The following is a 23,375-nucleotide window of genomic DNA, read 5'->3' as shown; positions in this document are numbered from 1 at the left end:
AGGAAACTGTGTTTGCGGGGGAGGTATTTACGTAGCAAAAACTGTCCCCCAGGGCATGGCTTTCCCCGCAGGTATACCCAGTATCCAAGGGGGGCTTGCCTTGGGGATGGTTCTGAGCTGGCTCCTCTGGCTCTGAATCTCCATCCAATTCTGGGAATGAGTTTGTCGAGGTCAGTTTGTACGTAAACATTATTTCCAGAATCCCAGGGCTATGCCCAGCTCTGCCGCCCAGTCCTGGGACTGAGATCACATCACAAGGATATTCACTGGAGAACTGAGCCCCAGTTTGCTGCTGCTGCTGCTGCTAACTCATGTCAGTCGTGTCTGACTCTGTGCGACCCCATAGACGGCAGCCCACCAGGCTCCCCCATCCCTGGGATTCTCCAGGCAAGAACACTGAAGTGGGTTGCCATTTCCTTCTCCAGTGCATGAAAGTGAAAAGTGAAAGTGGAGCCTCAGTTTAGTCTCCGGTAAAGTAGCTGCAACCATACCTTCTTCTCAGTGGTTTCTAAGTGAGGGTTAATCCTTATAAAGTGAAAGAACTGAGCGCTTATCAAGTCTTGAAAGTGTTAGTCACTCAGTCATGTCCAACTCTTTGTGACCCCATGGACTGTAGCCCACCAGGCTCCTCTGACCGTGGAATCCTCCAGGCAAGAACACTGGAGTGGGTAGCATTCCCTTCTTCGGAGGATATTCCAGACCCAGGGATCAAACTCGGGTGTCTCACATTGCAGGCAGACTGTCCACCATCTGAGCCACCAGGGAAGACCCATCAAGACTTGGTATCATTTAATATCAAATTTTCTTTAATCATAAAAGGAATTAAAAGGCAAAGATTTGAAAAAAAATGATAAACATAAAAAATGAAAGGAGGGTTATTTCAAACTGTGAAACTACCCACTTACCCTCACTTTTTAGATGTCAGCTATGGTGCTAACATTCTTTTTGAATGAAACCAAATGGCAGCTCTGCAGCTCTGGGCCCTGTACCTAAATGAAAGAGCAATTGTTTCCATCAAGTCATAACTTGACCACAGATCACCACATCCTCCATCCTAAAGGCTTGGCTCAGATGTAAACTGAGTTTTCATGGATAAGGAATTCAGGAAGAATCACTGATGCGCGAGAGAGTTAACTGTTTCTGGGTTTCTCCTGTGCTTTCTCCTCAACAGCCATGGGCTCCCCGAAGGAAATCATTTTCTCAGACATCACTGAAAACGCAGCCACTGTCAGCTGGACGGCACCCACTACCCAGGTGGAGAGCTTCCGGATCACCTACGTGCCCATTGCAGGAGGTAGGGCACTTGGTGAGGAAACGGAAGGGATCTGGAATGTTTGGGTGGAGCTGTGACTCAGACACTTCCATCCTCCTTCATCTTTGAGACCATCTGATTAGACTTCATTTGTAAAGTGCTATGAGATCCTTGAAAGAAACTCTACTGTGAGGGATCATGTTATAAAGATCATTTCCAATCTCATAATTCTAAAATTCTATGAGCAGTAGATCCCTACTAATGTTTTCACACAAGGACAAAAGACTCTAAACCCACTGACCTTTTTTGTTTGGCAAAACTGATCTTTGCCTCTTGGCCCCCAAATCTGTCTGTCTCAGCAAAGGATGGGAAGCTGTGACTTCGCAGAGTTGAAAGTTCTGGTTCAGGCACATGGGCCATAACAGAGACCACAAGACCACGGGGCGGGGGGCGGGGGAGGAAGCACATTCAAATCTATCTAAAGACATTCTGGGAGGCAGTGAGCTCCCTGTTAGTGGAAGTGTATACAAAGATGCTAGTTGATAAGTATATACAAAGTGTATACAAAGGTGACTGTCTCTTCAGAGACACGCTGTAGCATCTCTGTAGGGAGTTTGGTCAATTGACACACAAGCTCCTCACCAGCCCCTAGATTCTAAAAAACATAAATTTTGGACTTTTTAATAGATATAAGAGTACAAATTAGACCATGATCATCTTCTTCAATAGTAGTATATCTGCTAGTAAGAGATAAGTTTATATATAGTTAAGCGAACACAATGGATTAAATATATCAGATATACATTACACAGTGAGCTTCCCGTATCCTTTGTGGGAAGAAATAGATAAACAAAATTTATACAACATGCCAGCTTTCTACTGAATGGAAACTTGCCATTTTTAGCACATTGTGACCTCATAATTTTTCCTCCCCTGGCTTAGATTTTGGCCTCTGCATGGATGGAAAAAAACATTGTACAAAGAGTAAAACCTCTTCTCTTATGCCAGAGGGTAGGAGCAAATGAGAAGAAGTGAAGAAAATGGTGCTGGATAAACCGGTTGCATCCATCCTTGGGGCAGGTGTGCTTAAGTGCCAGTGAGGTTCACCGTTCCCGCCTGCTTTTCCTGTGTTCCAGGTACGCCCTCAGCGGTGACTGTGGATGGGACCAAGACCCAGACCAGGCTGCTGAGACTCTTACCTGGAGCGGATTACCTGGTCAGCGTCATCGCCCTGAAGGGCTTTGAGGAAAGCGAGCCTGTCTCAGGGACACTCACCACAGGTGTTTTTCTCACCTTCAGCATCATTGCTCATGATTCAGCAGTTAGAAGAAAAATGTTTTTGTTTAGGAAATTCTAGTGGAAAGTGGGCTGGCTTGGGAGCACCAGAGGGCTCATTTCTGACGCAGTTGTAGCCTCTTCTGAGCTTCATCCTCAGCCTCCCTGGGCCGCCATGTCCCAGGGAATTGTGGGGAAAAGGGCACAAGCTGAGGAGTCCTACTGACCTGGTGTGAATCCCAGGTTCTGCCACTTCTAGATACAGAGTGTCCTGAGGATCTAGTCTCCTTCTCTGTAAAATGGGTGCAGTTCTTCTCCCTTTGCAGGATGCTATAAGAACCTTAGGGAACTGTGTAAAGCATCTGCAAATATGGATCACTGCACGCATTAATCCACCTCCTTCCCCTCCTCAGTGGTGCAGGGACCACCACAAGGACCCTTCCAAGCAGATGCTTCGCACAGACACGTGAATGGCTGTAGCGATAAAGTAACAACTTGTATTTGGGCTGTTACTCAACCATTCCCATGTAAACTAATATAGCTAATGTCCTTCTCATAGCTAATATCCTTCCCGTTTTACAGAGGAAAAAACTGAAGTCAGGGCAATTACATGCCTTGGCCGAGTCCACATAGCTAGTAAATGCTGGAAGCAAACCTGATCTTAGGTCAGCCTGCCTCCAAACTGTGCGTTCCTCTTAGATAAAGGACGATTTTCCTATCATAACCTGTTTTGTACAGCACAGTGTACGGGGGGGAAAATAATGAATTGCACTGAAGGAGAATGAAGTGGAAAATGTCTCTTCAGGCTCCCATTCCTCTGAACAATTTACCCTTTGATATACGAGCAATTATCCAGCCTAATCCGCTAAGGGATCTGAAGAATGGGCCTCACAGGAAATTTAAAAAATATCCTAATAGTCTAAAAGGGTTGCTAATATGCAATTAAAACTTCCCGTCTCAACCGAGAGTCCTGCCCACCCTGCCACACAGATCCTCATCCCCCGCCTAGAAATCTTTTCATTTGTGGCTTCTCCATGGCAACTAATTGCAAAGCCTGGATCTTTTTCCTCTGGAGGCCCCACTGTCCTCATTGTTAAAGGAGATTCTGTCCATGTAAGATGAGACAGGAAGGACCTCCGGGTGGACGGGGTGGGTGCCCCCAAAGTACTCCACCACTTCCTGAGACCCTCAGGCCAGTGTTCCATCTCCCGGGGCTCAGGCACCTCAGCTGTGCAGTCAGCTGATGATGGCTGCCTGCCTGCATCTTCCCAGGGCTGTGGTCCCGGAATAACTGAATTACAGACCTGAACGACATCGGAAACTAGTCACATGTAGGTTGGTTTCTACGAAGGGGGTGTTGGGTTGTAGCAGTGGTCAGTTCAAAGGGCCAAGAACTGTGACTCTCCAGCCCTTCTCAGCACAAGTCACTTAGGAATCATTCTGAAGACTCCAAATAACTTTAATAGTCATGTTAAGACCAACTGCAGTTATTGAGTGCTGCCCCAAGCACATTTCACACACATCTAGTTCATCCTTATAGCAGCCACTCTGTGACAACTGAGGAGAGTGAGGTGTGGAGAAGGAAAATGACCCAAAGGCACATAGACCCACAACAGGGGATCCAAGGTAGAGCCTGGAACCACCAACCCCCAGAGCCTGTCTCCGTGTTCTCCATAGCCCACCAAACCAGAGCTATTACTCAAAACCAAAGACGTCACTGGCAGCCTCCACTCTGTACCTATCCTGGTTTTGTAAAGCCTTTCCCTGGAGAAAGTAACGTGAACTATAAACATAAATCCTTGTCATATTTTCAGCTTTTTGCAGTTCACAGAGCACCTTTCCACCTATAATATCATGTGAAAACCAAAGTATCACTGAAGACAAAGCCAAGCAGAGCTGCTATACCCATTTTACAGACGAGAAACAGAGGCCCAAGATGACCCAGACAGCAAGGGAAGGAGTCATGTCTCAAACTCAGGTCATCCTGGCTCCAAGGTCAGAACTCTTCCATGCTTCTGACACTGTGTCCCACACCAGGAGTCCAGGAGCCGGATAGACAGCAGAGTAGGTCTGATGTCCTACCCCATGGCTGACTGTGTCTCCAACACATCACTGTCTTTCCTTGCAGCTCTGGATGGCCCATCTAGCTTGGTGACAGCCAACATCACTGACTCAGAAGCCTTGGCTATGTGGCAGCCAGCCATCGCCCCTGTGGATAATTATGTCATCTCCTACACAGGGGAGAGAGGTAAGGCCATGTCTAAGACGCTCCCCTCTGAGGAGTGTCTGTCCAGCTCAAAACTTCCTGTTCTTCTTTCTTTCTGCCTCTCTTGTTGCTTTTGTTATTTAGTCACTCATTCATGGCCGACTCTTTGCAACCCCATGGACTGCATGCGCCAGGCTTCCCTTCCTTCATCGTCTCCCAGAGTTTGCTCAAACTCATGTCCATTGAGTCAGTGATGCCAACTAACCATCTCATCCTCTGTCATCCTCTTCTCCTCCAGCCTTCAACCTTTCCTAGCCTCAGGGTCTTTTCCAGGGAGTCATCTCTTCGCATCAGGTGGCCACAGTATGGGAGCTTCAGCTTCAGCATCAGTTCTTTCAATGAATATTCAGTGTAGATTTCCTTTAGGACTGATGTACAGAGAGGCGAGGGTAGGTTGGTGAGTCCAGCAATGTCCTTATGGTTCTCAGTTGCCACCTGAGAACAGACTCGTGGGCTGGGACAGGGGCTGGTGAATGGATGGGTGTGAAGGGGCCTGTGCAAGTGGTGGCGAGAGGGGCCCAACCTGTATCTTCCTGCTGTGGTCAAATGGAAGAGCACCAACACCACGATCATATCAAGGAGGCCAACAGGCCACTTAAAGAAAAGCAGAGGGTGCATCTCCAGCCTGTTCCTCCTCTCCTGCCAGTCTCTGCCGTCTCCGTGAGCCACCCCCACCCTCTACAGGCACAGCTCTCACCTCTTACAAAGGAGTCCACAATCTGAAATCTTACAGGGACTACTTCAGGCAGCTTTGGGGAGACTGCACTTCCTGCATGCCGCAGACGGGGCCAGTTAGAGCTGATCTGATTAAGAAATCAGAAATGATCTCTCCTTGCCTTTTCAACCATCTGTGCTCATTTACTCAACTGGCAGATTCAATATTGATAACTTGTTTGGGGCACCAGTGAATTACGGCCACTAGCACATAAAATTAAATACAAATAAGAGAGAAAAGAAAGATTCCTTTTCAATGAACAAATCCCTATTTTTCAGGAACTAGATTAGGAAAAAATATGTTATTTTAATCTCACAGTATATGTGAGTTTCATATCTGATGGTTCAGTATTGTTTTACTTTCAGTAACAACATGAGAGCACAGCATAAGCTGTGCAGGGGTCTCTGAACATCTTAAGTCAGCCCTGGCGACCTCTTATGAGAGAGAGTTCCTTGTGAGGGTTGGAGGAAAGGTGGGGTGGGGCTAGAGGAATTCTTGGGTTTCTTTTTTTCTACTTTTTTTTATTTTTAAATATTCCCCGTGAGCAAACTCTTGCAAGTCAGGGAAGATGATGTTGTCTCACCTAAAATAAACCAGAGTATAGTTCACGGGAATCATGGAAACTGTGGATGCAGGCATAGACATGTCCTCATCCAGAAGAGTGTGTGTGTGTGGAGGGGGATCATGAATGACAAGGAGGGTGAGCATCTCATCCCAGTTTGCCCTGAACTTTCCCAGTTTTAGCCTTTTGAATCCCATACCCTGGGAAACCTCTTAGGCCTTGGCCAGCCAGGCCAGCTGGTCACCTGTGACGAGGAAGGTGACACCTGGACACCATGGTGTGGGGTCCACCCTTGGTCCTGACCCAATGGGATTGAGAGCCAGTAATCAGGTTTTGGTCTGTCTATGGCACCTGATTTTTCTGGTTCCCCAGCCTAAAGATATGACATTTGGCAAGTTATGAAAGGACATGAGAGTAAGTGGGAAAAAATGGGAGAGCAAGTAATGGGACAAGTTAAATCTGGGTAGCCTGAGGCATGGGGATGTTGCCTGCAACGCTCCTCTAGCTGGATCCTGTGCAACACTGTCCCAAGGGTACCATGTACAAAGTCTTCTGACCCCTAGTTCCTCTTCCTTCTAATTTGGTGCCTGGAAAAATCCAGTCACCATAGGATAAATCCTTTGTATACAAAGTGAGTGCTCAAGAGAGGGAAAAGAGTGCGAGTCATCTCAGAAATCAAACCTGTTTTTTGGTAGGACCTCTGAAAGCTTGTGTTAGGAGGTGTGTGCACTGTTGACCACACCCACCGATGGCCCAGACGGGGAGAGGTAACTGCCATGCTGTGTATATTTCCCGTATAGTGCCAGAAATTACCCGCATGGTGTCCGGGAACACGGTGGAGTATGCACTGACCAATCTCGAGCCTGCCACGGAATACACGCTGAGGATCTTTGCTGAGAAAGGGCCCCAGAAGAGCTCAACCATCACCACCAAGTTCACCACAGGTACAAAGACACCAAGGGCTGGAAAAAGCCTACCCACTGCCTCTATCTTTAACAGTATCCCTCTCCATCTCTTATTTCTCAAGTCAGCTCCCTGCAACATGATGACATCAGCAGCAACTCAATCCACCAATGCCCCCTCAATCAAGACCTTAAGAAACATACCATTTCCTTTTGAACTGAAATGACCTTGCTCTCCCCACAGACTAGGAAATTATTTTAAGAGGAGGGCTTTTTAAGTGGAAAACCAGTCCCCACTGGCCCTAAACCCAGTAGTTAATGATCCATGTTCTAGGCAAGGAAATATTTTTAAAAGATTTTAAAGGCAAATTTTCCTAGATGTCCGCTGGGTTTTTTATATACATTGAGATCTTTTTTTCAGACTGCAACAGGCAAAGGAATGGGAGCGGTGTCCACTGAGTAGGGGGGAGGGCCAATACCAGCATTCATCTGTCCTCTTTAGAAACAAAAGAAGGCATTCTAATTACGTTCATGGCTGTGTCTTTCTCCCCCAATTCAACTAAAGCCAGTTGCGATCCTACTGGGCTCAGGAAAACATGGCCCTTAGGACGAGCTGAAACACAGAGAACATGTGCCTTTAGAGGTCACGTGGCTCAAGCTCTTAATTTACAGACGGGAAAGGCTTCACCCGAGGTCATATAGGTCAATGCTAGGGAAAGGACTTGAACTCAGGCCTCCTGGCACCCAGCCAGGGACTTTATCCCACACCTGATGACCTGTTCTCAGTCACTCAGTCGTGTCCACCTCTTTGTGACCCCATGGACTAGCCCACCAGGCTCCTCTGCCCATGGGGATTCTCCAGGCAAGAATACTGGAGTGGGTTGCCATGCCCTCCTCCAGGGGAATCTTCCCAACCCAGGAATCAAACCCAGGTCTCCCACATTGCAGGCGGATTATTTACTGTCTGAGCCACAGGGAAGCCCACACCTGCTGACTTATTTGATATTAAATGTCTTCTCTTCTCCAGACCTCGATTCTCCAAGAGACTTCACTGCTACAGAGGTTCAGTCGGAAACTGCCCTCCTCACCTGGAGACCTCCCCGGGCGTCTGTCACTGGTTACCTATTGGTGTATGAATCCGTGGATGGTACAATCAAGGTATCTTGATGTATATAAACAAATCCCTGTGGCTGAATGAAACAGTTACATGAGTCTCAAAGTCAGGAAGAATTATCTGAAGTCTGTTCCTCCTATGCTAGTGTGACTGGGGAGCCGGAAAGAAATTAGTAGGAACTGGACACCATGCCAGACTTTCTGAATCATAAGTTGTAGCCTCCGGTCTCATTTTAACCAGACTCCAGTTTTGATAGCCAGCCAAGGTCAAGAACTACTGCTCACAAGACTTGAGGGCATTTTAGGAGCTGGACTCTTTGTCCTTTATGTTTTATCGAGCAAAGGCCAAAAGCTTCTCCTGCATCTTTGCCATGTATCTCACAGATGGCATCCTTCTGTTATATAATGATATATATATATATCACCATGTGCCTATGACATCAACTGTTTACAGCAGTTTTTATTTATATTCTCTACCCATGAATTTTTTTCCTTCTACTTTTTAACTTGAAATAACTTTAGAAAGTGAAAGTTTTCTAACCTTTACCTTCTAAACATGTTATTGATGCCTTAATGTTGGTCACCATCCTTTAAATTTCCAAGATCTTTTCCTTATTTTCTGCACGTTGACCTTTTTTAGCACATTGGTTCTATATCCTGTATCTTCTTCTCTTTGCCTCTAAGAATATAAGTTCTTGGGATTTTCTTCCTCCGCCTACAGAGTGTTTCCTCCAAGGACTCTTTTCCGGTTTGCTGCTGTTTGGTTTGATTTGGGTCACCATGTTTCATGTTGGAGACTTGCCCCTAATGTCGGTTGACCTTTTTTGTACTGGAGCAAAGAATGAAATAGCTGATTGGGAGGTCTAAGAGCACAGAAAGGGCTTGTCAACTTTGGAGCTCGCTATAGAGCAATTGGGCACAGTCAGTTCAGTTCAGTCATGTCTGACTCTTTGTGACCCCATGGACTGAAGCACGCTAGGCTTCCCTGTCCATCACCAACTCCTGGAGCCTACTCAAACTCATGTCCATTGCATTGGTGATGCCATCCAACCATCTCATCCTCTGTCATCCCCTTCTCCTCCTGCCCTCAATCTTTCCCTGCATCAGGGTCTTTTCAGATGAGTCAGTTCTTCACATCAGGTGGCCAATACTTTGGAGTTTCAGCTTCAGCATCAGTCCTTCCAATGAATATTGAGGACTTATTTCCTTTAGGATGGACTGGTTGGATCTCCTTGCAGTCCAAGGGACTCTCAAGAGTCTCCTCCAACACCACAGTGCAAAAACATCAGTTCTTCAGCACATACCCAGCAATTATCTTGGATTCAGAAAGTCTGGCATGGTGTGGATGTGTGGATTCCCAAGCATCAAGACTGTAAGCTCTATTTCTCAAGCTCATCACTCTCCTTGGAGGATCCTCCACAAAACTTCACACCAGGCTGCCAGAAGCCTTGCTGGAAAAGAGGCCTGGGCTCCCACTGTGTATACACCTTCAATTCTCCTCTAGCCAGTGCAGCACCTGAGGCTCCCCTGCAGCTGGGCGTGATAGATTTGAATCCAGAGTCTCCTCTCTAGCTCAGCCTGTCCAGAGAAGAAACCTCAGCCTTTCACCTGGGCTGGGAAGGACAGTCATCCAGACTGCTGGGAGATGGAGAGAACTGGGAATCTGTTTATTGTACAAAGTTTTAAACAAACCTTTGTTCAACCACACCCCACGTTGGCCTTCAAAGGCATCTTTGCTTTTGCGTGCATTCCATTCCTGAGCTTTTGCTGGGCTCTGCAGCATTCATCAAGCAGCCTCTGAACGACTCCATCCACTGAAGCTTCCTCTGTTCTGTCACCTCAACTGTCACTCACCACCCCACACTTCTCACCGATCAAGATTCTGGTGACATCACATGCCTTTCTCCTCTGCCACTCCCCTCATCCTGTGGGTTTATACTTTATATCTCTCCCTCTCATTGCAGTGGGTATCACAAGCAAGTAGAAATAAACTGGCGAGTTCAATATGGTTAAGCAGAAGTGGACACACATCTCTAGTTATCGTCATGGCCCTTCTAGGAGTCAGTGTAAGAGTAAACCAGTTCACTGCGTGAGCAGAGACAAGCCCCTTGCCTTCTCTGGCTGTCAGTGTTCACATCTGTAAAATGAGTGCAGTGGACTCCCCAGTCTGTGAGGGTCCTTCCTGGTCAGGCATCCTGTTTGCCTGAAGCCATGAGTCTCATTTCGATCTACCCTAATTGCTTAGAAACAGACTTTGTGCAGCAGCTTAGAAAGCTGATAGGTAATTGTATCCCCAGGTAATTTAAGGAAGCCAGCTTTGTACCTTATCCTTCCACAAGGACCAGACCTGGGAGCTACACAAAAGTCACTGGGTCACTGGCATCAAATGGGCTCTCACCTGGGTCTATTTCCCTGCATGTCCAATCCCCAGCTTTATCTGTTTCACTCAAGAAAATCAGCCTGGTAGAGGAGGAAAAAGTCCTGGACAGGGAGTTAGGAGACAGATGCAAGCCCACCCCGCCACTGACACATTAGGGAGTGAGTGCAGGTCTCTTAGCGTCTCTCAAACTACTCAGCACTCCACACCCACCACCTGCTCCCATATTGGACAAATCAGAATAATGTCATATTACTGGTGGTGAGGATGCCAGTGAAACTTCCAGGGGCCTCCACACTGACTCCTTATTGCCTAAATCCGAGCAGCTGTGTTTGCAGGTTGTAGAGAGCATTGTTGTATTTGGTTTGCTAGGAATGCAGGTGGAATTCCAATGCCTGACACCAGGGTCATCTCCTAAAAGGTGATTTCCCAGGCACTAGACATTTTGAAAAGGGGGACCTGAAAAGAACAAGGGTCTCCTGCAAAGCTGAAAGCAATCCCCTCCTCTGAGCACGGTGGCGTGTCACAGACTACACGTGGAATTGGAGTGGCCTGCCGCAGCTGCACACCTCGGCCTCTCCTGGATACGTCCATGCCAGACAAGAGGCCTGCTGGGTCAGCTCACGCCATCGCCACGCCTGCATCAGGCTCTGACGATTCAGTCACGCTAGGATGGGGCCCAGGCACTGCGTGATTTTAAAGCTTCCCAGAGGGCTGTGAAAAAGAGCCATGTGAGATGACTGACTTAGCTGGTCTCAAAGGCTAAACCTTTGCCCTTTGTGTGATTCATCTTCTTACCAGATTAAGCTGAGATCATGGCATTCACTTTTTCAAAGAACTTTCTAGGAACCTCCATTCCTTATCATGATAAACTTCAAAGTCCATAGGTTGACACTGAAGGTCTTTTATAATCTGGTGTCTGCCCACCTCTTCTGCTTCTCCCCTCAGTAAAGTATGGTTGAGGCAGCTCATTGCCTCCTCCTATGACTTGAATTTGCTCTGCCCCTTCCGGCCCCAGGAGGTTTGCTCACAGGGCACTCTCCTCGTGTCTAAGTCCCTGACATGAGCATGGAGCCTGGCACAGAGTGGGGCTCAGTGGATTCTTGCTGAATGAAGAAATGAATGGATGGGTGAATAAAGGAATACATCATCCATACCCTGCGGATTTTTGTGGCCAAAGGCTATTTCATCCTTCTTCTGCCCTTAGGAAGTCGTTGTGGATCCAGACACCACCTCTTACAGCCTGACGGATCTGAGCCCATCCACCTACTACACAGCCAGGATTCAGGCACTGAACGGGACCCTAAGGAGCAAGACAGTCAAGACCATCTTCACCACGAGTAAGGGGCTCTGGGGGGCGGGGGGAGCGGGGGGCAGCCAGGCCTTGAGATCACACTCTGTGAGCCTGAACCAACCCTCCACTTCTCCTCTGACTGCTACTTTAAATGCTTCTATCACATTTTGATAAAAATCAATTACCTGCAATTACCTGAAAAGCCAGAAGAATGAGGATGTAGCAGGTTACAGGACTCATGGTGGGAGGGAAGCAGGGCCAGCAGAGGGAATAGCTGGATTCACTCCCCATCTCCACCTGCTCTGTGTGACGGAGGAGAGTTACTGCCATTCTGCGAGTCTCAGTTTCTTTATCCATATAATGGGATTAGTAATGAGCCCTTCTTCATAAGGACCTTGGGAGAATCTCTGCATTGAACTCCTAGCCCAGTGGGTAGCCATTGTTGGGGCTCCTTATAAGCTTAGTGTTCTCCTTCAGCATGTGGGCATTTATAAAGTCTGCTCATCCTCTCAAATCACAAACAGGCCTCCCACGTGGGCCAGGATTATCCTGCCCAGTTTTCTGGTGGGGAACAGAGGCCCCCAGAGGCTAAATGACCCGCTCAGGGTTCTACCATGAGTTAGAGTCTGGTCTGGGCTCCGGTGTTCCAGGAGCAGGGAACCACACCCAAGCCCAGCCGATGGAGAAGAGGAAGGGAGGAGGGGGGCTTTGGAGAGCCTTGAACTGGGTATACGGACTGTATCCCAGTGCTGCCTCTTGCCCTTCACACCTCACTCTGGTCACTCTGCACACACCTGCTGAAGGAGGGGCGGAGGCTAAAGCACCTGTCTTCCAGACCTCATGCCAGGTGCAAATGTGCCCTAAAGATGCTCTCAGACCAGGTTGTGAAACAGACAAGAAAATACCTAATGAGACAACCTCAGGGGAAGGTAACATACATTGAGGAGGTCAGAACAACAACAAAAAAGAGTTGCTATGACCATCACTTCTCCAGTCTACCTGCTAATAAGCACAGTCCCAATATCATCAGTTTCTATCCAGTGTTGAAATTTTTGCACCACGTTACCACAAATAGAAATTCCCCAGACATTCCTGTGTTAGCCTTCTAAGATTCCCAGGCTCAGAGTAGTTATACGACTACTCCAGTGTCCGAAGGCAAGGAAGCAGCAAGTTCAGGACTAGAACCCTCCCTTGTCTTTGGCTTCAGAATCCTCTGAAGAGTCTGAGATGCGTGCAGCCTGCCCACAGTGAGCCACGCCCTGGGTGCTAGAGACCCAGACATCCTGGCCAACACCTGGGTGTCCATCAGGTGTTCACGAGGTGCTACCTGCAGGCTCCTGATTGATCACAATCAACCTGACACGCAGCCCTCAAGCAGGTCAGGGCTCCTGCCACCGAGCTCATGGTGGCTTCCGTCAGTGTAAAAGGCTGAAACGGCTCCCTTTTATCCATAACCTCTGCGCCTCGCTGCACTCCCACAAAATAGCTTTAATCCTCCCCCTTGCACACGAGAGGTGAAGCTGCTTGTCCTTAGGCGTCTAGCCAACAAGCACTTAGCCTGTGACTTCAAAGCTCCTGCTCCGAGAATCACTCCTCCTTCTCACCCTGCAGCTGGAGTCCTGTACCGATTCCCCAGGGACTGCTCCCAGGCAATGCTGAATGGAGACACGACCTCTGGCGTCTACACCATTTATCTGAACAACGACAAGACCCAGAAGCAGGAAGTCTACTGTGACATGACCTCTGACGGGGGTGGATGGATCGTGAGTATCATGGAGACAGGCTCCAGGCCTCAGACAGGAGGGGTGGGGGCAGAGGAGAGGCGGGGAGGTCCCCTCCATGCCCTGTGACCCTAATGTGCCTGAGGGTTTGCAAGACAGTGCCTGTCACATGGAAACACTCAGGAATTCTCTCTTAAAGTAATGGGAAAGAAGCTGAGGATAAAAAGCTGTTCCTCATTTTCTCATCATTTATCTCGGTGGATCCGCAAACAGCTCTGTGATATATAAATGGCAGTGGTCCTCGAGCCCACCAAGTTTGCTGACTGACGCTGGCTGTTTGCCAGGCACCGCCGTGCTGGGAGTTTTCCAAGAGTGATTTCAGTGCTATTACCATGTGAGCTAACTAGTACTTTTTAAAATTATTGCTGTCATTCCGTCGCTCTCTGCGACCCCATGGACCGCAGCACGCCAGGCTTCCCTGTCCTTCACCATCTTCCAGAGTTTGCATAAACTCATGTCCCTTGAGTCAGTGATGCCATCCAACCATCTCATCCTCTGTTGCCCGCTTCTCCTCCTGCCTCTAGTCTTTCCCAGCAGCAGGGTCTTTTCCACTGAGTCAGCTCTTCATGTCATGTGCCCAAAGTATTGGAGCTTCAGTTTCAGCATCAGTCCTTCCAATGAATATTTAATTATTAAACTTTATTTTTTAGAGAAGTTTTAGATTGGCAGCAGAATTGAGCAGGAGGTTCACTGAGTCCCCACATGTATGGCCTACCCAGACACATCACAATCACCCAAAGCTGGGTGGTGGTCTTATTCATCCCTGTTTCTCGGGGGGAGAATGCTGAGACTGAGAGGGGAGGCGGCGTGTGTGCACTGAGTTGCATGCCAGATCATTGAGGACAGAGGTGGGGTCAGGTGTCTTTCCCACAGTGAGCATTGCCTCCTCTCAGAAAGATGCCTTCTCGTTCCCTCAGTGGCTTCAGCTCACCCGGATTCACTGCTTGTGTTTATAGGTGTTCCTGAGACGCAAAAATGGACGTGAGGACTTCTATCGCAACTGGAAGGCCTACGCTGCTGGATTTGGGGACTTAAAAGAAGAGTTCTGGCTTGGTAACACAGCCTGCGTGTTCATGCCCCAAATGCCCGTTCGGCCCCCCTGTCGTCTGTCCTAACCCACAGCGAAACGTGGGACAGAAATGGATTGGGAGGAAACGATAGCTCTGGTGGGCTACACAAAATATCAGATTCTCAGTGGAAAAAACTTGAGGTTCTCTGGGTCATTAAAAATAAAAATCTAATTGGAGGAGAGCCAACAGCCTGATCCTAAGAATAAGCCTAGCCTTAAGTCAACCCCTGGGCCACTTGGAGCATTATCCTCACTGATGTCCTTCACCTATGCTGACTGGGTCCCTCAGAGCCACACCCTCCAAGCCTCCCAGCAGCCCCACAGTGTACAAAAGTTCCCATATTGCACCTGGGAAAATAGCCCCAAAGAGGTTAAACTGCTGACCTAGGGATCTAGCCAATAAAGACGTGAGTGGCTCTTGAGTTCTCTCAGCCAGCACTACAGTGGCCTCCCCCATCCCCCACTGGGACTCACACTTTGCCATAACCTGCCCCTAGCACAGGCCACTGTCATACATTCCAGCATCTGAGCCTGCGAATATCTGCCCCATTGCCTTTCACAGGTAAGGAGCTTAGAGTGGAAAAGTTACGCTCTCCACCTTATTTCCTTTGATATTCACAACACACTAGGAGATGGGCAGGGCAAAGAGGCCAACCCAATCTTCGCTGAGGCTCAGACACTGCATACGTGTCACCTGGTGTTGCAACAGCAAGGAGCCGAGCAGGTGCATCACGCAAAGCTTTTTAGTACACGTGGAGCTGCCGCTCTCACGCGGTGAGGAGGGATGAACGCCTCGCTCACTGTGCTTCTTCGGTAACCCTCGCCTGTCGTCCACAGGGCTGGACACTTTGAGCAAAATCACAGCCCAGGGGCAGTACGAGCTCCGGGTGGACCTGCGGGACCACGGGCAGTCGGCCTACGCCGTCTACGACAAGTTCAGCGTGGGAGACGCCCGGACGCGCTACCGGCTGAAGGTGGAGGGGTACAGCGGCACGGCAGGTGGGTACAGCGGCGCGACGGGTGCGCGCAGCCACTCGCGGAGCCCACAGGACCTCGAACACATTCCGGGCTTTCAGCTAGTTCCCCTACTCGGCAGTCCTTCCCGCATCGGCCCATCCACTTACCACAAACATTTGATAGGTGCTAATCTGGCAGAACTACAATTTAACAAGGCTAGCTACGTAGATACTTGGGAGAAGGCCATGGCACCCCACTCCAGTACTCTTGCCTGGAAACTCCCATGGACGGAGGAGCCTGGTGGGCAACAGTCCATGGGGTCAGGAAGAGTGGATACGACTGAGCGACTTCACTTTCACTTTTCACTCTCTTGCGTTGGCGAAGGCAATGGCAGCCCACTCCCGTGTTCTTGCCTGGAGAATCCCAGGGACAGGGGGCCTGGTGGGCTGCCGCCTATGGGGTCGCACTGGGTCGGACACGACTGAAGCGACTCAGCAGCAGCAGCAGGTAGATACTTGGTCGCCAAAACCTGGGGTGGGCTGGGAAATAGGACTTTCAAGATGCATTTGTAGTTACCTGAAACTGAAGTGAAGTCGCTCAGTCGGGTCCGACTCTTTGCCACCCGGTGGACGGAAGCCCACCAGGCTCCTCCGTCCATGGGATTCTCCAGGCGAGAATACTGGAGTGGGTTGCCATTTCCTTCTCTAGGGGATCTTCCCGACCCAGGGATCGAACCCAGGTCTCCCTCATTGCAGGCAGACGCTTTACCCTCTGAGCCACCAGGGAAGCCCTACTCCGTGTTTAGATACCAGTTTTAGACAGAGAAGCAAGCAGTGTCTTGGGCGCCTTAATACTCATGCACTCCCGTGCCTCTCTGTTTATTACACACGTATGACCCCTGGGGGATCCTGGTGGTGAGCTGACACAGTGTGTCTGGGGTGAAACGGAGACGCCCCATTTCTGATAAGGGCCCTCATGATACCAGTGTTGGTGGCACTGCTGGCCCTCGGCCTGCACCTTGACTAGCAAACAGTCCACTCCATTACCCACCCAGATGAATCTTTTCTAAGGCCTTCCTGCCACATGGCCCTTCAGCCTCAGCTGGCACATCCCCATGACCAGAGACGCTCCCTACCTCTCTCCTTCACTCTTTGACCAGTACAGAACCTAGCTCAGGTTTCGAAGATGTCTTTGACTTGAAATGACCTTTATGTGGTTTTCTGGCGCCTCGTTACAAGAGAAACAAACAAGGAAACCATAGGCATTCAGGCAAATGAGGTGGCAGCCTCTTTGCTGATATTTCATATGCATTGTGAGAGTGAAATTGTTCATCGCTCATTCGTGTCCAACTCTTCATGACACCATGGACTGTAGCCCACCAGGCTCCTCCATCCATGGAATTCTCCAGGCAAGAACACTGGAGTGGGGTGCTATTTCCTTCTCCAGGGGATCTTCCCGACCCAGGGACCAAACCTGGGTCTCCTGCATTGCAAGCAGATTCTTTATCATTTGAGCCACCAGGAAACCTCATTTCATTTGCATTATATATTATATAATAAATGATACATATATGATACAGATCATATATATATATATATATATCCAGGGAGATATTGCTAATATACTGGTGAGAAAACTGAGGCTTAGAGAAGTTTGGCGACTTGCCCAAGATGTAACAGCTTGAGGAAGGTGGGCCCAGGGGACAAGCCTGGCTGCCCACAGGCGGTTTTGGTAACAAGGGAGATCAGGTGTAAGAGCATGACGACCCCCCCCACCCGTGCCAAGCCCTGCCTGCTTCGGGGCGGCTTCCCATTACGTTTATGAGAACAGAGGAGACAGATGCTATAGCACGTTCCCAACCTCTGGGCCCTGAAAGGACACACCCATAACGGGAAAAGCCTCCAGGTATGATTTGCTAGAAGCAGGTCTGAACCTAAGGAGAGTGGGAGCTCTTTAGTGATCAGGCTGGTGGTAATGAAGAGACAGACCCGGAGCAAACATTGTTTTCATTCTTGCATCCATCAAGGAATTCTGACTTTTTCTTACCTAGCAACAAATACCTCTTTTGTTGAGATGGCTTCAGGCAAGGAAGATCTTGTTACAGGGCAAACAAAGGCACCTTGGGCCAGAAGGCAGCAGGAATGTGGCCTCCACCCATCTCTCTGTATTTCCAACAGAAGTTGAGCCATAATCTGCCCCTTCATTTCAGAAGCTCACCCTTGGAACGGCCTCCTCCTGTGTGTACTGGGGGCAGCCAGCCCCTCCCCAGGAGAGCATCTTGTTTCATCATATCTAGCTTCCAGCCTCTTGCTCTTGGTAGCTTCATCAGTTAACAAGGCACCCAAGTCCCTATGGATAAAAAATCTGCCTGCAATGCAGGAGACCCAGGTCCAACCCCTAGGTTGGGAAGATCCCTATCAAGTTCCTATGATAACTTGCTCCCATATATCAGGATAGAATGCCTCAATGTCTTGAAACTTTTCTGCCCAGCATTGGCCAGGGTTGGAAGTGAGAGAACACAGAAATGGCGCTTAAACACTCCTAAAATTCAGTATATTAAATTACAAGCTAGATTCCCAAGTAGCAATACATGTAAACAGGCTTTTTGTCTAAGAATCAGGGGAAATTGGTCCCATCAACGCTCTGAAAAATAAATGTACAATATACAAGCTGTTTGGTGACATCTAAAACGTGAAAGGTTTGTTTGTAAGTGTGGCTCCGTAGGCTGAGACTTAAGGCAGCTCTGGAAAAGCAGCATGACAGAGTGGTAAACTCAACTCATTAGAACTTGCTAAATATTAGATGTGTAAATGAATGAGCGAGTGAGTGTGAGTTAATGAATAAGTGTGTGTGTGCTGAGTCACTTCAGCCATGTCCAGCTGTAGCCCACCAGGCCCCTCTGTCCATGGGATTCTCCAGGCAAGAGTACTGGAGTGGCTTGCCATTTCCTCCTTCAGCGGATCTTCCCCACCCAGGGACTGAACCTGTATCTCCGATGTCTTCTGCGTTGGCAGTCAAGTCCTTTACCACTAGCGCTACCTAGGAATAAATAGGTAATAAATGAATACCTCCCTGGAGGAGGGTATGGCAACCCACTCCAGTATTCTTGCCTGGAGAATCCCATGGACAGAGGAGCCTGGTGGGCTGCAGTCCATGGGTCTCCAAGAGTCGGACACGACTGAGCAACTAAGCATAAATAAATACATGAAAAGAAAAGTAAAGTCTAAATACTTGCAGTTGGGGAAAAAGCACATCATTATTAAATACAGATTTCCCACCTTACTCTCTGAGTTCCTTTACATCAAGTGAATGCAAAAACAGTCATGAAAGTAACAATAATCATAGCTGTTTGCACACCATACCACCTGTTCAGCATACACTTTCGTATCAGTTGTTCCAACAGCCCCCTGAGGTGAATCAAATCAATGTGCTATGCTAGTTCCATTCTACAGATGGGAAAACTGAGGTTCCACAAGTGGCTTGATTTGTGCAAGGACACAAGTAGGGTATGAAAAAGGTGAGATTGGAGTGAGACCCTCCAAACATACCTGCCGCCCTCTTTCTACCACCTTGTGCTGCTTCTATCAGAAATGAGGCTGCCAGTGGCACTCGTGTTCTATCCTAATTCTGGGCCTATCGTTCGAGACTGGCTCACCCCAAGGCCCTCGGGTTGTCGCCCTGGTGCTTCCACAGCCCACCAGCAGCTCCAGCTCTCAGTCGGTACGCTCTCTCTCCCAGGTGACTCCATGGCCTACCACAATGGCAGATCCTTCTCCACCTTCGACAAGGACACAGACTCGGCCATCACCAACTGTGCCCTATCCTACAAGGGGGCTTTCTGGTACAAGAACTGCCACCGCGTCAACCTGATGGGGAGGTATGGAGACCACAGCCACAGTCAGGTAAGCGCCTGCAAGGGCCCGAGCAGGGCTGAGATGGGGAGGCAGGGACCTCAGGGGCAAGACCTCAGATGTCTTCACATCAGGGAGAAGTCCATGGCAGCCCAGGCCAGGTAAACCACAGAGACAGCGTGTATTAGCCCATGAAGATCCCGAGGAGAACCACTGGCCAAGGGGATGCCAGGCATACAAAGCTTTCCCCGGATTATCTGTGTCTGAACCCCACAAGGAAACAGACGGCAGTGGAGGCTGTTTGGGTAAAGCAGGGGTGATGCAAGCCCTGGCCTGGAGGCACCTCCAGAGCCCCAAGAACATCTTAGAATGAAGATCCCAGATTTTAAGTTCCTTCCTCTTATGAATCATAAGACTGAGGTCCAGGAAAAGGTGACCTTCCTGAGGTCATGGACCAAAGCTGGGGACAGACAGAAATCCTCCAGGCCACACCCCGCCCCCGAATTTCCCTGCACCATACAGGATTCTGTGACACAATTTCTGCAATCATAGAAACAGTTTTTTTTTTTTTTTTAATAGTTTCTGTGGAAATGGGTAAACAAAACCAAATTCAACCATTTTTCACACTGAGCCCTGCCTACGTGAGCAGGCGTTTGAAAAGTGGACGAAGTCAAGTGGGCCCAGCTACTTAACCATGATGGCCCCTTCTCACAGCCGTCCCTGCACCACACAGGAGGGAACGGTATTCAAACAGAGCCTTCCAGACTGATCCCTGGGCTGAGTCTCAGGGAGCCTCACCCAGCCTGCAACACGGGAGGTGGTGGGTGTTCAGTCACTAAGTCATGTCTGACTCTGTGTGACTCCCTGGACTGCAGCATGCCAGGGTCCTCTGTCTTCCACTCTCTCCTGGAGTTTGCTCAAGTTCATGTCCACTGAGCTGCTGATGCTAACTAACCATCTCATCCCCTGCTGTCCCCTTCTCCTTTCATCTTCAGTCTTTCCCAGAATTAGAGTCTTTTCCAATGAGTCAGCTCTTTGCATCAGGTGGCCAAAGTATAGGTGCTTCAACTTTAGCAATAATCCTTCTAGTGTAGATGCAGGGTTGATTTCCTTTAGGATTGACTGGTTTGATCTCCTTGCAGTCCAAGGGACTCTTAAGAGTCTTCTCCAACACCACAGTTTGAAAGTATCAATCCTCAGCACTCAGCCTTCTTATGGTCCAACTCTCACATCCGTACCTGACTACTGCAAAACCATAGCTTTGACCTTTGCCAGCAAAGTGATATCTCTGCTTTTTAATCCACTGTCTAGATTTGTCATATCTTTCCTTCCAAGGAAGAAGTGCCTTTTAATTTCATGGCTGCAGTCACCGTCAGCAGTGATTTTAGAGACCCAAAAGATAAAATCTGCCATTGTTTCCACTGTTCCCCCTTCTATTTGCCATGAAGTGATGGGACCTGATGCCATGATCTTAGCTTTTAATGCTGAGTTTTAAGCCAGCTTTTTCACTCTCCTCTTTCACTCTCATCAAGAGACTCTAGTTCCTCTTCACTTTCTGCCAGTAGAGTCGAATCATCTGCGTATCTGAGGTTGCTGGTATTTCTCCCAGCAATCTGGGATCCCTTTGTAAGAAGGCAAAGGTCCGAATCACACCAAATGGCCCCAGGGATTCCGATCGGGTGTCCTAGGCAGGACACAGCATCTCATCATCTTGCTTATTTATACTTTTGTTCTTGGGCTTTTTTTTGGCAGTTGTTGGGTTGTTCGGTTTGGGGTTTTTGTTTTGTTTTGTTTTTACCAGCTGCATGGACAGAGGAGCCCGGCGGGCTACAGTCCATGGGGTTGCAAAAGAGTCGGACACGACTTCATGACTAAACAAGAACAACCGCTCTGTCATCAATGGTTTTGCTAGATGTGTTTATGTTGAGTTAACTACCTGCAAGTGATTGCTGTGACCTTAAATGTACACCTTATCTTGACAATTTCTGACACTTTTCAAAGCATTATCGCCTTCTCTCTCCCGTGTGCATCACCTTGGCTCTGTGAGGGGACCAGAACGTGGCTTTTTGTGCCTGTTTTATAGAGGAGGCAAGACTTGAAGGACACATCTGAACACCAATCTTGTATTTTCTCCACCCTATATGTGGCCTCAATAACACACCCACTCTGAGAACTACTGCACTCCTTTATCTCCTGGCTCCCTAACATCAATATAAGACAAGGTCGTTTGGGAGGGGAAAAAAAAAAAAAAGCTACATGCCAGAAGGAAACTTCTTCTTCCATCCTTCCATCCAACTTTGGAAGAAGGAGCTGATACAAAAGGCCACAGAGCAGTCACGGGAGCTTAGTCCCAGCGCTGGCTCTGCTCTGGCTGCCGTGTGGCCTCCGTGAAGTCACTTGCCCTCTCTGGCTTCAGTCTCCACCGTAGCATGCGGAGGACTCACTTCCAGCTCTGAACCTCAGTCAGAGGAGAGGACGAGGGCGGAGGAAGGGAGCACAGGACCAAGCTGAGTCCATTACAAACACATCTGCCCCTAAACTGAGCCAGGTATTCTCAGACCCCATCCCCTGTCAGGTTCAGAGGCGGTCCAGTATCAATCAATGCCAAAAAATAGCATTAAACAAAGCAGCTATATTTTCCCCATTTCACCAGCCACTATCTTCTCTATGGACATGTTCCATCCCAGCCCTACGAAACCTGAAGAGAAGAGGGCTCAGTGCACAGAGTGGGGTGGGAGGGGGTAGGGGAGACCCCATAGGACTTTCTGAAGCTGACCCCCACCCTAGGAGGACAAGGGGTCTGTGGGACTCAGCAGGCAGAGCCAACCACCTGCTGACTTTGCTGAAGAGCGAAACCCAGAACCAGGAGGCCCCGAGCCAAGTACAGTCTTTTCTTGAGGAAAATCTTTGGCCAGAGTTCTGAGGCTATGCCTCCATACTTGAGATAGGGGAGTAATATTTACTGAGCACCTATGATGGGCCCAGCACCGTGGAAGCTCCTCTGCAGACTCATTTAATCTTCATAGTACCCTTCCAAGGTTACCATTATTAGCCCTAAAGAAGAAAAATAGTAAAACTGAGGCCCAGAACCTTTTGATAATTTGTTCAAGACGTTTATCTCTCAAGTAAGAACACAAAGATTCAACTGTATGTGTCATGCTGCAAAACTTGTGTCCACCTATGTTCTTTGTGCTGTACCATACAAGCCCGTTATTATTAATAAAACACATTGTAGGAATCCTGTGAAGTATAGACACCCACCCCCACCCCCCACATATAACCACTCAATTCCGTAAGCTCTGATCATGACCCAAATTCCTGCAGCACGTAATCCTATTGATGGCCAGTTGCATCAGCCACCCCTTTATCTCAAGGTGGCAGATCAAAGTTCAATGCAAACTCAGGTGACTTCTGCCTAAAGTTAAAAAAAAAAAAAAAAACTGATTCAGCCAGGTCTTTTGAAAGTTTTCATTATACAAATCAATAATCAGATCAGCAGGATACAGCCGTGAGCTCCCAAATGGTCAAGCTGAAACAGAGCTCATATTCTTCCTTAAAATTAATTTTTATTGGAGTATAGTTGTTTTAGAATGTTGTGTTAGTTTCTACTGTACAACAAAGTGAATCAGCTACATGTGCACGCACACACACACACACACACACACACACACACATGCTGCTGTTGTTATTTAGTTGCTAAGTCATATCTGACTCTTTGCCACCCCACGAACTGTAGCCAGCCAGGTTCCTCTGTCCATGGGATTTCCCAGGCAAGAATTCTGGAGTGGGCTGCCATATCCTTCTCCAGGGGATCTTCCTAACCCAGGGATCAAACCCCCATCTCCTGCATTGGCAGGTGGATTCTTCACTGTTGAGCTACCAGGGAAGCCCCATATATATATATATATATATATATATATATATATATATATATATATATATATATATATATATATATACT

General features: G+C 48.4%; 1 protein-coding gene across 13 annotated transcripts in view; it reads left to right on the top strand.

The window, feature by feature from the left end:
- The window catches only part of TNC (tenascin C), a 102,139-nt gene that overhangs the window by 77,628 nt on the left and 1,136 nt on the right, over positions 1 to 23,375 (top strand). For all 13 annotated transcript variants that reach the window (XM_040237645.1, XM_040237678.1, XM_040237623.1 and 10 more), the window contains 10 exons: positions 1,172 to 1,294; positions 2,389 to 2,532; positions 4,656 to 4,775; positions 6,871 to 7,014; positions 8,000 to 8,130; positions 11,670 to 11,802; positions 13,368 to 13,519; positions 14,494 to 14,590; positions 15,444 to 15,605; positions 19,302 to 19,465. In XM_040237645.1, coding sequence (XP_040093579.1) covers positions 1,172 to 1,294; positions 2,389 to 2,532; positions 4,656 to 4,775; positions 6,871 to 7,014; positions 8,000 to 8,130; positions 11,670 to 11,802; positions 13,368 to 13,519; positions 14,494 to 14,590; positions 15,444 to 15,605; positions 19,302 to 19,465 — 1,370 coding nt within the window. The remainder of the gene's footprint in view (positions 1 to 1,171; positions 1,295 to 2,388; positions 2,533 to 4,655; positions 4,776 to 6,870; positions 7,015 to 7,999; positions 8,131 to 11,669; positions 11,803 to 13,367; positions 13,520 to 14,493; positions 14,591 to 15,443; positions 15,606 to 19,301; positions 19,466 to 23,375) is intronic.

This window comes from Oryx dammah, unplaced genomic scaffold (genome assembly GCF_014754425.2).
Source record: "Oryx dammah isolate SB20612 unplaced genomic scaffold, SCBI_Odam_1.1 HiC_scaffold_1, whole genome shotgun sequence".
NCBI classification, from domain to species: domain Eukaryota; kingdom Metazoa; phylum Chordata; class Mammalia; order Artiodactyla; family Bovidae; genus Oryx; species Oryx dammah.
The sequence above is the reverse complement of the archived record's forward strand: the minus strand, read 5'-3'. Positions and strand labels throughout refer to the sequence as shown.